The following is a 15992-nucleotide window of genomic DNA, read 5'->3' as shown; positions in this document are numbered from 1 at the left end:
GGTGGCTTCGAGGAAGGCTTCGGGGTGTCGGAGTCCGAATCCGAGGTAATGTCGATGACGTTTTCATTTGGGTGATGATAGGCCAGGCATTGGAGGAGCAGACGAACACTACGGCGCGGAACACGTTGACTACGACGCAGGGTATCCTCGCATGGCTCGGCGTGATGCTGGGGTGTCAATGATGATCGAGGCATAGCTGTTGGTGTATCCCGCGACTCCCGTGTACCTGCAAAGTACTCGTCCCACAAATGGGGAGCAAGTGTTAAAACATCGGCCGTAAACGGTGTGGAGAGACTGGATGCGTTCCGCTAACGATTCTGCCATAAACGATGGCCTGCCCAGCGGCTCAAAATAAAGAGCGGGCTGCTCCGAGCTCCATACTTACCTTAACGGGGTCTACGGGTGATCAAGAAGGCCTGTGGCCTAGCTGCGTGACCTCCATTGCACTTGGGAGGGGCTCTTGGCTACCATCTCCCCAAGTGGGAGAGTGGACATCATAATTTGTGGTAGCGGGGGCCTATGTGCGCGCGACCCCCACCCAACTCAAAACGAAACCGTTGAAGTGTAATTCAGAAATTTAAAATTTATGGGTTTACTATGGTCTATTCATATGAAGGAGAGTTAATACTTTGGAGAGAAGAGGCGATTGGGAGGGAGAGAGTAGTTAGATACTTCTTCTACCACTGGGAATTTAAATATAGATACAAGGTATTGATACTTCTTTTGTAGGGGGAAAAATATTTTATTACCCGAACATATATATAAAAAGATATGTCTTTCTCGTCTGACGTCTCTTCCCACATGACGGTGTTTAAGGCTGGCCTCAGATCCTTTCTCATATTATGCAATGGATTTGCTAACTGAGAGCCCGACTTCTGGTAAATGAACGCGTTACACAACAGAAGGCGTTACGCACGACACAAAGGCGATGATCACGAGTTCTTATTTGATAGAAATAGAGGGGCATGTTGAGATAGAAAGGAATGCAATCAATCAAACTAAGAAAAAATGGGATGCAACACAGCGACATTATAATAAAGCCGTTGAAAGAGAAAGAGATGCAAACATACCTCGACGTCAAAGAAGCGGCGGAGGAGCGCCCTATGCCTGGTGGGAGACTTCACGTTTCAAAATAGGATGCCCTAAATCAGAGTTCCAGAGTTCCCGAGTTCAGACTTCAGAGTTCTTCCTTCTTCCTTCGGAGTTCCAGAGGATGCCCTCAATCTGCCGGGCGCGGGAGACTTCAAAGGAAAGCCCTAAATCTGGCGTGGGAGACTTCTTATTTTAGACAAAAATACTTTCCTACATTATATATTTTCATCCGGGACGAAGGACGGGACAATTTTGGGCCTGGATGGGATGAAAAACCGTCCCGACATTACTAGACGGGACAGTTTTTTTGTTGACGGATGAAAAACTGTCCCTTCCTTCGTCCTTACGCTAACAAAGGACATATGACGGAACGAAATTCATCCCGAACCATCCTGGTCCCGTCTCGTCCATGTCCCTGAACTATAATTACACATATAGATGCATTATGATTATCATATAAGTGCATTAGAATGACTTTGAATGCTTAAATTCATCTGATATTCTGCATTATGATTATCACGTCTTAGAGTGATATCCTAATTTTTCTAGAGTTTATGGGATTTCTCATGCTCCAAATGTTTTTGGAATCACTCCATCTCGACCTACGTTGCATTCCTCCTTTCTAACTTTAACTCTTTGGTTCTCCTAATACTGGGAGCTCTTATTGTTACTTATTATTGTGCTGTTGTCATTCTATTTTTGTAGCATCTGGACTGACGAATTGGCGTATTTATTAAAAAAAGTTCTACACTGGTTTTTCTGTTGTCACCATAACAATTGGAGCAATTCCTGACTTTGCCTCAGAGGTATATTATAAGGTGAGTAGATATGTGAAAAATGAGACAGATGGGAGAATCTTTTTGTTAGTTATTCTCCTATATTTTATTTATTTTGCTTCTATAGCTACCAGGAAGAGGAAACATTTATATTTATATATTATAATAGTCATATATTTCATATATTTTAATTTACGACTCTGCTTTAATATTTCTATATTATATTTGGACTTCAAACTTTGTCTCAAATTAGTTTGATATTGGATGAATTATCAGATAAGTGTATATTTTCAATTGTAATTTAGGATGCCTCGAGCACCTCTCTCTCATTCTTCTGGTGCCTATGAAAGCTCGTCATTGTCCGAGGGGAGTGTTGGCCAAAGCAAAAAGAAGAAAAAGAGAAAGAATGAATGCGATGCACAGATACACTTCACAGAGGTTGCACCGATAGTTTTCACATGCAATCTTTGTGCGACCCATAATCAGGGTCGTGTTGTGATAGTAGAGAAAAATAAGTATAGTTGCAGCATGGTCCTATGGCATCATTTGCAAAATGTGCACTGTAAAGAGTATAATGATTTGAAGGCACAAGAAGGCAACTCTTCTAACCAGGGATTAATCTGTGGCTTGACTTTTACCTTTAATGTTATGAAACTGATTTTCTCTAATTTGTGGTCTCTTCCTCTGTGGAAATAATGATGGTCGCTCTTCGGCGTAGAGGTTCTGGTTTGTGGTGGGATGAACTGAGACGAGGAGGTCAGTGCCTTTTATTTAAGTGTCATAGATCTTGGGACATAGCCATTTTTATAGGCTAATTGTTCATGCCTTTAGAATAAAAATGTGCCGGAAACAACACAAAAAATCTCTTTTTAAATGAAAATTCAAACTCTATATGTCCCTTTGAAAGCTACCCACTTCATCAGTTCTTTAGGATTTCATACCCCATTTCTTATTCTTTCTTGTGGTTCGTTTTCTTCATATGGTCATTAGTTCTTCTTATTGTTTGCCTCGTTTTAATTTTTGGATCACATTTGCAGGTATTTTTACAGACGATGAGGCCGATTCAAGGATAAATGATCGTCGCCTCCAACATCCAGATTATTCTGGGTTACAGCCAGCAATGGAGCATCTGCATTAGATTCTTTAGCCCTCTTGGGATGGCCTCACTTACCTTAATGGAGAATTGATTATGCTCACATTCCAGGAATTTTACTATGTATTAGATTATTACGTTTCCTAATACAGGAGTTTCACTTTAGCCCTCTTGAGGATAATTTTTTGTATGATATACAATGGTGGTTATTTAAAATCTGTTTATGCATTACATGTGGTCTTGCAATGCCACCTCGCATGTGGCTGCATGTATTTCTTTATGTTAAAATAGAGTATTCCTAAATAACACAAATGAAAATTATTCAAATCCAACAACAATATATCTGATCGTGGAAGTCCTTGAGAATAAACATCACTAAATAATTGGATGAGGATTTATGAAACATTTTCATTTCTATTCCATTGGCCTTTAACCAAATTCCAAGGATCAAGGCTCTGATTCTATGCTTCCTCAACATGTCAATTTTAAATTTAATTCAATCTCATCAGGATACCCGGCAATTGATACAAGATAGCAGGGAATCATAAGCATGATGTCATGAACATATGCCAACCATAACATTATCTCGTAAAGGATATATGCCCATTAAAAAAATTGTTATTAGGATCATTTGATTACTAATACTATTTAATTAATGTTAATGTTACTCAACATCCACTCTTAATAACAAAAAAATACTATAACATTTTTCCCGAGAGCATTGGTGTGAATTATACAAATTCAGTGCAATTTTGTAGCAGTTTGTACAGATTTTAATAATTGTGCGAATTTTGTGCGAATTTTGACACATTGTGCAAATTTTGTTCTCTTTGCGCGAATTTTATTTGGATTGTGCAAAATTTTCAAACATCTGTTCTAATTTTCACACATAAAGAGAACAGAACAACAAACATGGCCCTGTGCGGTTATTTTGTTCATTTTAAACGAACAGAACATAACACCCATGTCTACTGTCAGTAACAAATATCATTCAATATCCAAGTTATCATCAGCAGAAGAAATATTGAGTACAAGTTATCAGCTATTTATACCTAAATTATAAGCATATCGCAAATGCTACTGGTTGGATAATACCACTCTCCTTTTTAATTCATCATAACAAGTCAAATTTATTAAATAAATAAAATGAGAACTGTACTCTTGCTCTGAGAAGAACCAATCAAGAAATTTCATTAAATCCATTCCTTCTGTAAAAATAATCCATGAACCCATATTAGATGAAGATGTTGTTTGAGGATGCAATATTCGTCTCGTCGAGTAGCTTAGGATGCCAAATGAGATGTTTTGTCGTCCTGTTTGAAGGCACTGAATGGCAGACAATGACGAATTGAGAAAAATTATGTTCTTTTTTTGGCTGAATTCCCTTTTATAATTTTTTCCTGAAAATTTTCATCCTAAAATTTCAAAGTAGATTATGAATACCCTTTATCAATGACTACCAATTTCACAATATAATCTTGCTTCATTTAGTTAGGTTTAAACATGGATAATTATCTCCAAAACACGGTCAAAATGATTAAGGGTGTGAGATGAGTTTTTTATATAGTTGGAAAGAGAATATGAGAAAGAGAGTCAGAGGTGACACCCAAAACATTTATACCTTCTCAAAGCTGTTCATTGTGAACATGTGCAATGAAATGTATACAAATAATGTTAGGGGAGGTAATAAAGGGAGAGATGACATACAGTTATATTTTAAATTGATGTAATGATAAAGAGTAGATGAATGCATTGTAATTATTCTATTAAAAGAGAGGACAGAGAAATCAATCATTTGAATAGGCATAAAAATTATAAGGCACAATACAGAGACACCCAAACAATTAACATATGTACAATCTAGAAATTACATGTTCCAAAAATGATAAAAATAATCATATCACTATTCACTACGAGAAACCGTTAAATTTGACAAAAAATGGGTATATAACTCAAGTGACAGTTCCACCACAAGTGCAATAAGAGAGTGATAGAGAGAGGTCGAGCCTACAACTCTCAGATCGTATGCTAGTGTTGTGCAAAATCATATGCAAGTGCACTATGCATGATGGTTGTGTAGAGATCGGCCATGCATGGGTCTTGCAGACCCTATGAATGATGCAAGGCACAATGTACATGGATACCTAGTCAACTAATTATGTTGGCCATTGTAATTGATGGTAAAAAAGGAATATAAACATGATTAATACACACAGAGCTGTTTTTCAATGTGTTATCACAGAGGGAACAAAAAACCTATTAATATTTATAAACTACTATAAAAAGGAAGAAAGTTAACCTTATTTTCTACTTTCTCTTTTTTTCCTTCCCTCTTTCTTTGTCTCTTTCTTTGTCTCTCTCCCCTGTTTCCATAACCCTTCCTTATATATATATATATATATATATATATATCTCTTCTTTGACGGTGTCATCGTCACCTGTGACGTGAATGAAACCCTTAATGCAATGTATTCTTCTCCATTTGATTCTCTTACTTGCTCTTCTCTCTTTCTTTCACCTGAGCTTTCCTCTCTTTCTCTCTCCTCTCCGCAAGCTGGGCTGGCCTTCTCTGCTGAAGTTCTTCGATCGGTTTGCTTCGTTAGGTTGCATAATCTCGGCGCCTGCGACATCGCTTTAATCTGAAACCTAATGGCGTGAGTAATTTCTGATCTTTGAGCAACCCCTGCTGTCTTTTGCGTTCATCTCAGAGATGACGTGACGGTGATGGTTTTAGGGGTCTGTGACAGTGACAGTGACGGTGACGGATGACGAAGTGATGGTGAAGGGGATGTGAAGGTGATGGGATGCCCAGGACGTGTGACGTGATAGAACGGTCGTCACGGATGACGGCCGTGACGGAATTTTTGAAAAGTTAAAACGGACAGAAAAATCATTATTTAACTCCGGCATGACGAAAAAATAGGACGATGACGCGAACGAGGCACGTCCCGAGCCGTTCGTTCGTCCCGTGCAAGACTAGCCTAGTCGGCTAGCCGTCTTCTTCTCTTCTTCCCTGGTTATACTTCATTCAAAGTAGCTCGCCGGGCACTATATATAGCACCGCCTTGTAGATCACCGCGTTGGAGGTTAGAAGCAGATCGCAGAAGTAGCTGTAAGTTCTCGTCGGCGGACAATGGCGGATGCATCTTCCTCTTCTTTCTCAGGTTTCTCTCAACTCGCGATTCCGTTGTTCTCAGTTGTTCTTGGAGCTGCGCTCGTTCTCTACTTCTTCTCCAAGTATTTCAACCAGAGGAAGGCGGAAGTCGCATCTATCGCTGTTCCGCAAGAACCTAAACCGACGAATCAGAAGCCTTCCAAGCAATCCTTCGGCCGGCATAATCTGAAGAAGTCTCAAGCGAGATCACACTCTAACGTCTCGAATAAGGTTAGGGATCTTACAATATCGTCAGATCGTCGATGTTCTTCGGTTATTTCAACGAAGAAATTGGAATTGTAGAGCCAGATCAAACCTCATCATCCTCTGGAGGTCAATACCTTGAAAGGCCACGGCGATTCTGTCACCGCTGTTTCCTTCTCATCCGACGGCCGTAGCTTGGCGACTGGTGAATTCCTCGATCCCTATAGATGTCTGTCGTGCAGAGTTCTGACATTGTTCGTCGGCAGCGTGTGCGGATGGAGTGGTGCGTGTGTTCAAGATTGAAGACGTCTCGAGCAAGAATTTCAAGTAAGAAAAACATCCAACTTGATGTTCATCCGTAGAACATGATCATTCTGTCGGTGTCCTTCAGGCTTCTGAGGATCAACTTGCCAGCTGGAGCCCAGCCTACCGCCATTGCTTTCTCAGACGGTTCTTCAACAGTGGTGGTAGCTGCTCAAGTTCTCTCTGGTTCTTCGCTCTTTGCTTATGGGGATGTAAGCTTGAAGCCCGCCGGTGAGAGCTTCCAGCAAGCGAAACCGTCCCTTCCGGAGGTGAAATGGGAACATCAAAAGGTCCACGACCAGATGTCTGTCATTACATTGTTTGGGGCAGTGGCAAGCTATGGCACGGCTGATGGGAGTACCATTATTGTCTCGTGCTCTGAAGGTATTATCATCCAGAAATTTTTTATGTCCTCAAACATTTCACTTTGAATTGCTTATTTATTTACCGGATAATCTTCTAGGCTGCTTGTTTTTTCCTGAGATATTTGTGGGATCATACTTTGCTTCTTGCTCAGGAAGATGTGAGTCAAACCGGCACTGATACTGTTCAGAAGGTATCTGACTCTTGAGGAGGTTATGGAGCCTGAAATTTCTAAGAGCCTATAGTTTAACTGAGCTTGTCGGGGCATTCTCCATATGTTTCTGCTTGTGTTACTTTCTTTCAGTATACATCTAACTTAGTTGCTAATTCAACATGGTGAATTTTAGAAATCCTGATAAACATTGAGCCTGTATTATCCGTTATTGAATCATTTAGCTTATTCTACTCTAACTTATTCTGTGATATTTTGAGTGGAAGACAGGTGTCCCTGTCTTCCACTTATAAAAAATGTTGGAATCTAGAAAATTCACAATTTAGCGCTGGGATTCGTCCAAATTATGTGGGATGAGAAAAACTGGAGATACATTATTTAAAGGCTATATGATTATACTGTTGTCCCAATCAATCTTTTCCAGGATCAAGCTAAAAGGATTAATTACTAATATTTTAATCAACTCGTACTCCCATATCTTGATTGGCTTGCCAAACAAAGTGTGATCAGCTGCCTTTTAATCTCCTCGACCTTCCTAGTTCGTTAGAAACAAAGCTTACTAATTTTCTCATTATTTTATGTTCCCATACAAACTAATGAAGGACGAGATTACATTTTCAGTTATTGTTGATGCAAAAGCAGCCTTATTACCCACAAACAGGGTATCTTGAATGAGACAATTGAGAGATGCTTACCCTCTTTCAGGCACTGAGATTAAGCTTTGGCACGGAAAAAGTGGCAAAAACTTGGGTACTGTCAATACAAACCAGCTTAAAAACTCTATGGCTACAGTCTCTCCAAACGGTCGTTTTCTAGCAGCCGCTGCTTTTACTGCAGATGTGAAGGTCAGTATATTCTTAGTTGTCCACGTATGGAGTCTTATCTTTGTCACATATTAATGAATATGTGACTGTATTTCTCCTGAATACAACTGGTTATAAATTTTATTCTGGAGAGATGAGTCTGATTGTTTTCCAGCATTATATTTTATGTGGTATTGACATGTATTATGATGATGTTAAATCTCGTCAATACTTTCTAGTGCTTATCCGAATTGTTTCGCAGAAACTGCACAAAATTCTACGCCAGAAATTTGTAAATTTTCTATGAAACAATCCCGCCTCGTAAACTGTACAAACTTGACTACTGTAATGAGAATAAAAGACATGACTGAATAATGATGGGAAAATAATGATCTATCAAGACATTACCTTAGCGGAGGTATTCTCTCTCTTTTTTCCTGAATGAAACCAAGATTGAGATGGAATGGATACATGCAACTAAGTTGTGGGACGTGATATTGGGCTCCCAAATCAGAAGACATCTTTTTTGTCTGTTTAAACTTTTGTCGAACAAGTTAGGCTGGTTTTTTGCAAGAAGTGTTAATAATCTTGACAGAGTCATTTTTGGTTCCTTCTGCAATCGCTGTTTATATTCTCGTAACTGTGACCATGCCCATTCACCTCCGACTTCAATCCACATTTATATTTGTTGCTGATTGTAATACCTGATGACCTTAGTTAATCGTGGATTACTAACGGTTAGATTAAGATTGATTAATGGCGCTCAACTTGTTCTTTTATTGGGCATTTAACCTTTTTTAAGCATGGATCCCAAACAAGGTTTGTCTACTGTTGTATTATTTTTAGATCATCTGTAATTCTTTCTAATTTTTTCTTTAAATAAATCTTTTTAATATCTCGTTTCTGTCTCTAGAGCCAGGTTTCAACTGGTAGAACAATCATGTTTTCTTGGCTTTTGCAGGTCTGGGAGATTAATTACTCAAAGGATGGTTCGGTGAAAGAGATTTCTCGAGCGATGCAGCTTAAGGGCCATGAGGTATGGTCACTGTGAGGTGTGGATTGCTCAGAAAAGGAAAAAAGGGCAGAAGATGCTGTAAGGGTAGATATTGAAAAAGAATAAGCTCACTTTCACTATTAGGGTAGGCGAATTATATACAAGGGTCTATGGACCTGGGTTAGACCTGGCCCAGTATAAGTTACAACAGCTATTCCAACGGTCCTGTGTGTCAAAATATGTGGCACACGTTAGATACTCGTGCGACCTTATATAGTCATTACAGGTATCACTACTTTCAGTCCTTGAAATAAACTACGGCGTAATGCTTTCAGCCCTTTCCCTCTGACGTCATGCGTCATTTATTCTGTTTGTAAAATCATGGCGGTAGAAGTTTCTTTGGTAGAACATCACTCTATAGATCTGTCGGCATAGATATTATTAAACATAAACCTAGGTTTTCCCGAGCATGATAATAAAGTTTCCAATATCTGGATTTTGGGTTCCTTTTTTTTTGCCCAATTTTTAAAGCTCTCTTATCTTGACATTTATATGGTAGAGAACCGCTCAGTTTCTTTGATCCTTTTTGCCTCAATATATGAAGATGCAGAACTTTGATATCTCACACACATTTTATTCTCCACAAGCATAAAACCACTTTCCTTGGGACAAGAGGTTATTTCTTTTCCCCTGTTCGATGTTTAAGATATAATAAAGCAAATGTAATGGGACATCAATTTGCCGATAATGGGATGAGTTCTACTGCTCTACATATTTTATATTTGAAAATACGTAGAGCAGTTTCATATTGTATTTGAAATTTATGTTCTAAAATTTAATTAAATTTAATTAGAAAATTGTTTTTATCCTTGTCTTCCATGGTTTCCAGAACGCAGTTACTTGGCTGTGTTTCACTCCGGACTCAGAGAAGATAATAACTGCATCGAAAGATAAAACCATCAGAATATGGAATATCAAAGGTAAGAACATTTCATAATTTAAGTTGAACATTATTATGTAATGTATTTGAACATTCACGAACTGTTACAGTTTCTGTTAAAGGGTGTAAAACATGACAAGGAAAAGCCTTGGCCACGAGATAATGAAGCATTTTTATATGTTATATTCCCCTTCTTGGTTGATGACTTGAATTATAAATACGAGCCACATGTTTAGATAATCCTAGGAAACATTACCTTAAAAGAATATTTAACTTAAATACTCTGTTCGTTATTTATTATTTTATTTTCTTTTTAATCTGTTCTAAAACTAAAAAAAATAAGACGATCATACTCTGTTCTTTGCAAAATTTGATTCTTGATGCATTTTATAGTATTTTTGAAGTTCACAGTAGATACTTGGCAAGTTATTACTTTTGGTCTGTTTTTGTATCTTTTTTTCTTAAATGTTACGATATCATAAATGACTTTTTGGTTGATCTTTTCTCTTTTCTTGGTGGCATTACGCTTTTGAAGTTCGTTATCATCTTGACGAGGACCCAAAGACCTTGAAAGTATTTCCCATACCCCTCTGTGACGCCAAGGGGTCCACTCTGATCTATGATCGCATGAGCCTTTCACCTGATGGACAAATATTGGCTGCCGTTCAAGGATCTACCTTGCAATGGATATGTGTGGAGACTGGAAAAGTTTTGGATACGGTTGAGAGCGCACATGAAGGTCAGAGATCTATCATATTAATCCTTTGATGATTTATATTTCACAATTATCTTCCGCAGTTTGTCCCTAATTTCAAATGCCTTGCCCCGATCCCTTTAGGGTTATTTAGGTAATTTTACTCTGTAGCCCTTTCTTTAGATGGTATCAAAGAAAGAAAACTTGCATTATTTTTGTTTGTATAACTTGATCCTGGTCAGTTTGTCTCTCTCCTGCTTTTCGCCAAAATCTTTAATTTCAAAATAATGAACATAATTTGCTGAATACGCTCATGCGAAGTAAAGTTTGCGCTTATTTCTGATTCCGTGTGATATTCCCATACTGCAGGCGAAATCACTAGTCTTGCTTGGACGCCTCAGAGGATACTATTCGGTAAGTCAATATCCTGTTTTTTTTTCTCAACCGATCATTGGTTTGTCATGGCTCGATCATTTTCCTAATATCATATTACTTAGAAAGAGTAGCTGTTGAATTTAAGACCGAGAGAAGGAGAGAAGAATTAAATTAGAATCTCCGGCTGCTCCGGTATATAATTACAGAATAACCCAGATGGAAGGTTTTTCTGCATGGACCTCTTGAAAGTCTGGTTTCCTCCGTAATCTGACTCTTGCATACGCAAAAACAATTTAAAATATTCTGTGACATAATCATTCTTTATCTCGATAATGAATCAAGAACTAGTTAAAAATTTAGCTTAACAACTTGAAAGGTATTATCGCTTAGCCATCATCTGCTCTACCCCATCTATCATCAACAATTTCTCAGTCTCGTATAATTTTATTTTGTAGGGGCAAGTCCTGCTTTCTTTCTGGCAACAGCCGGGAGCGACAAAAAAGCGAAGCTCTGGTCTGTTCCGGCTCTGAGCTCCTCATGAAGCTGGTGGAATGAACTTTCTAATCTGCAGACGACAAGTTTTTCCTGATATGAGTTCTTACTGTGATACATAGTACACTTTCTCTCAGAATCATGCAAAAAAGGAGGTGAGGGGAAGGTCTGGTAACCCCACCCATAGCTAGACTTTTCTACAAAAATTTTTTTGCGGGCAATTGGTTTTCGGTAATGTTTTATCTTCATGGATTATTCTCAACTAATTAGAAAATTGGCTATCTGCTATTGTTATCAGTTATTGTAGTTGGTTTTCTGCTATTTTATGAGTTACATTAACTTTTTCTTGGCTCCAGCCTAGCCTGATTTCGTGAAGAATAAAAGAGACTATCATATTGTATTGCTTCTGTCTCGCATACTATGTTTCTCTGAACTAACAAATGTGTATTGATAACGCATCTATGCTGCATGGATAATATTAGTTTATTTTTCTGTAGATTATTTAGACATGATAACGTTTCAGTTTCAATAAAATCTTCAACGTTTAGGTGTTTTATTCACAAAACGTAAGAGAATATATGAAGCATGTTGTCATAATACAAAAGATCTATGGTGCATGAAGTATACCTTCGACGTGATGTGAACTTTTTTTATGAAGAAAATACAGAAAACCACCCGTAGCCAATGATCAACCTGACCGTATTAAAACTGAATGCAAAGCAAACTTTAAAAGCCGTATTAAAATCCCCGCTTTTCTTTTCTAATTCTTTTTACTTGATTGAACATCGCGCTTATTTTCTAACGTGGCCTGAAAATTGGAGATTAAAGGAATGCTCCTTACGAGTGGAGTGATTGCCTGTGAGGAAGGGGGTTTGAATTAGGTGAGATTTGTCATGATTTTTCCTTGCCTAGTTAACTAGGTGCAAGGAGATGATTTCTGCATGAACTAGTCCCATGTATGAAAATGAAAATGAAATAAATCCATGCATGAAATAAATCCATGATTTTTCCTTGCCTAGTTAACTAGGTACAAGGAGATGATTTCTGCATGAACTAGTCCCATGTATGAAAATGAAAATGAAATAAATCCATGCATGAACTACGAAAATGAAAAAGAATAAATCACCTTTTTTTCAGGGATCCACAAAAAATTGAATTTCATATTATTGCTTAACAAATTTATAACCAAAGAAACGAAAGTCATGTAGTGACCAATTCTTGTGTTAGCTTGCGTTCCAGAGTATTGAAAAGTATACAACAGTTTTCCCTAGTTCTGACCTGGGTAGGCTATCGAAATACAACCAACTACTGCAAACAAGTGATCAAGGAATTCTCTTGGATAGTCTTGAGGACAAATACATGAATCTACGAAGAGAGTGTACATTAGCTACAATGGTGCATTGGACTGAGATGCTAAGTGGAAGTTGACCACAATAAAATATTAAAGATATGAAAATGTGTACAAAATGGGACACTTTATGGTAGAAAAGTGTTTTCCCTCATTGACATTCCTAGTGCAGATTTTTTTGTCCAAGAATAGCTAACATAGAATAGTGTAGGGAGATCTTAATTCAATCAATGATTCCTTTGATTGTTCTTTCTAGAGACCCTTAGTGATGACCGCAACTCTGCTTCAATGTTAGAGTGTGCTGCCTCAGGCTCCTTCTGTGCCAAGTGATGAGATTCCCCTAGAGGATACTTAGTACCCAGTTGTAAACCTAGGATCAATAAAATACCTAGCACTATTGGCATTCATATATATATATATATATATATGCAAGGGGAGATGTTGCTAGGTTTCAAGTGCAAATTCTATCTCTCTCTACTACCTTTCACTATACCTTTTATCTCTGCAAAAAATCTTTCATTTCTTCCAACTCCTCCCATAATACAACTTGGCCTGTTCCCACGACTCTCTGTCACTCTCTTATCTGTCCCTGTTTCATTGTTTCTTTCCCTGTAATTGAATGTTTCTTCCCTTTTAAAAAGTCCGCCAGCATGTGTGTGAGAACATCTTATGCAAAGTTTATCATGAATTAATTTTTTCATTGACTTTAAGTGAAATTCTGGGGATAAGAGCAATGAAAGTGAGAGTAGGACATTGGCGATCGTCATTTTTCCTCTACAATGATCAGCTCCCTGTTTGCTCTTTCCTTCTCGTCAACGCCTCATTCATCTTCTATCTTCTTCCCTCATCTGTTTCACAATTGGAACCTTTACCATTACCATTTTATCTCTTCCATGTTTCTCCCCCTCAATTCTATTCTCTCTCTCATTTTGTTCCCATTTTCTTCTTACCAATTTTGGTACCTTTATTCATCCTCTTGATTTCTCGTACACATTTCACTTTCTCTCTGAGTTCCCTTTGTCCATTTTATTTCCACCCTCTCTATGCTGCTCCCATCCTTCTTCTCTCATTATTTCTGTCATCCTCCTAATCAAACTTGCCGATCCTTGTCATTTTTATTTCCCTTATTTACCCCAATTCTATCAACTTCTCCATCGCTGTTACATTCATGTCCCTCTAGATCAGTCTCCCACAACTTTTCTTTTCATTTTGCACCCTTCGGAGAATTTTCAGATGACCTTCAATCACAAACATTCAACATCTGACCAACTAAGTAATTGGCTTGTTTTTCTGAGGTACCTTGATACACCTTATATTTAGGGATAAATGTTGGTCCATCAATAATTATTTATTTCTTCTAAGCCATCATCTGATCCTGTGGTTACTTCTGCCTTGAGTTTGGATTGGATACATCTGAGTCATTGTCATAATTGGTCATTGCTGAGTTCCTAATCTCAGATTCAAACCCCGTCCTAAACCATTTTAATCCATTGGGATCCTCCTCTTAGAATATTTCCATGGCTGTATTTTTATATTGTGATATTAATTAGTATTTCCACAAATGCACTTATTTGTCCGTATCACAGTTATTTATATAGCATAGTACTACCTTTGTTTCTCATATGATGAGGATAATTGATCATGTGATCATTCATGGGGAGACTCCTTTTGGAGAAATATTGCACTGGTCTCATCCATGTGAGCCCCTTAATGGCAGTGTACCTAATGATCATGTCTTAGCTTTTTAAGTGGTGCTTACAAGATATGTTTTTTGATGGAATGTGTTTTGAATATGACGTGCAAGTATGAAATCATAGGACTCAACACAATCATAGACTCCATACTATAATAAGCCGTAAAAGATGATCTTTGGTCAGGATAGGATCATCCGCCCACACTAATCTATGAGACAGGGTACTAAAATCCTTGGCCAAGGCAAAACAAAGCATACAAAAGAGTTTTTTAATGGTCTCCAATCTATCTAGTTCTAAATGGGGTGACCAATTAATGTTTGACAGTTGACCATGCCTTAAAACATTCTCAATTGTTGTGCAAATGAGAGATTATAGATAAATGTGATAGTGTAATGGCAGATTTCATGTGCATCATTTGTGTCATCGCCGCTGGCTTCGCTCGCACCGCCTGCCCTGTCACTGCACACTGTCAACATCACTATCGGGTTGCCCATCGGCTCCCGTTATCATTGACACAAACGACCACGTATTAACAAATCTGGTACGCTCGCACCACTCCCCAATTGCACATTCATTATTTCTTTATGTACCTCCTGAATGCATCTCCACAGTTGGGGTTTGGCTAGGTATAGACAGGATCAACATTCTGAAGGATTGAATTTCTATCAATATATCCTTTGTTGCACCCGTTGAGGGTGTGCGCACTAGCGGCAGTAGCCGTCGGTCTCAACCAACATTCAGATCACTGGAAGCCCAGTGGCATACCCAGGTCTCTCTTATCGTGATGCTGGTGTCGTTCGACGAAGTCTCAAGGGCATTGATTCCCAATTGCACTTCATTTGCCCAATTGACGTTGGAATGGACAATCAATCCAGTCCTTTTGTTCCGCATTAGGGACACCACCCCTCTCCCCTCGAAACACATCGCATACTTAAATGTCACCCCGTTTGCACCACGTTGTGGTGACTCGCAGCATTTGCATCTCCATAGCACTAGAACGACTGCCAAGGTCGCTTGCATCTCTTCGCACTCAGCGCTATCATCTGTGACGTGCCTCCCGCACAGCCTATGCCATGCTTCCACATCGTCTGCATCATCCTCTGCTGTCCAACTCCATCTGGGTCGTGCCCCCCTCTGCCACAACATCATTGCACTCCGCACGCTGTCTAAAGTTGGATCTGCATCTGGCCCAGTTGAAGCATCTTTCATCCACCCCGCTAGTCAACAACCAAGGTTCTGCATCACTCCACCTCATGACTTTTTTCTCGTAGATGATTTTGGATTTGGATTTTGGATTTTGCTAGTTGTATGACAGTACTCCCTCATTTGGACTTGTTGATTTGTGTTCAGTTCTATCTAACCCTAAGTAGCTTTTTGTCACCCATTCCATGTCCGATAATAGAAAACCAAGATCCAACACTGATTTCAACATGTTAGACTTATTAATCAACTAACCTAACAATAATAAATATTTTTTTCTTACAGCGAAGAAGAT

The 15992-nt window shown here is 38.6% G+C and overlaps 1 protein-coding gene and 1 non-coding gene across 2 annotated transcripts; both read left to right on the top strand.

Moving 5' to 3' along the window:
* The first annotated feature begins 377 nt into the window (after window positions 1-377).
* On the top strand, window positions 378-538 carry LOC144700331 (U1 spliceosomal RNA). The gene has a single exon (XR_013580707.1). It is a non-coding gene; the product is annotated as a U1 spliceosomal RNA (small nuclear RNA).
* A 5475-nt stretch (window positions 539-6013) lies between these two features.
* LOC144716693 (Transducin/WD40 repeat-like superfamily protein) lies at window positions 6014-11752 on the top strand. Its single transcript, XM_078591900.1, has 10 exons — window positions 6014-6346; window positions 6419-6524; window positions 6586-6646; window positions 6711-7006; window positions 7863-8002; window positions 8922-8996; window positions 9844-9934; window positions 10430-10633; window positions 10958-11002; window positions 11419-11752. Exons 1-10 carry the CDS (start codon window positions 6095-6097, stop codon window positions 11502-11504), a joined length of 1356 nt encoding a protein of 451 aa, XP_078448026.1. The 5' UTR covers window positions 6014-6094; the 3' UTR covers window positions 11505-11752.
* Window positions 11753-15992: the final 4240 nt, after the last annotated feature.

Source organism: Wolffia australiana, chromosome 2 (assembly GCF_029677425.1).
Source record: "Wolffia australiana isolate 7733 chromosome 2, ASM2967742v1".
NCBI classification, from domain to species: domain Eukaryota; kingdom Viridiplantae; phylum Streptophyta; class Magnoliopsida; order Alismatales; family Araceae; genus Wolffia; species Wolffia australiana.
This window is presented reverse-complemented; position numbering and strand designations above follow the sequence as displayed.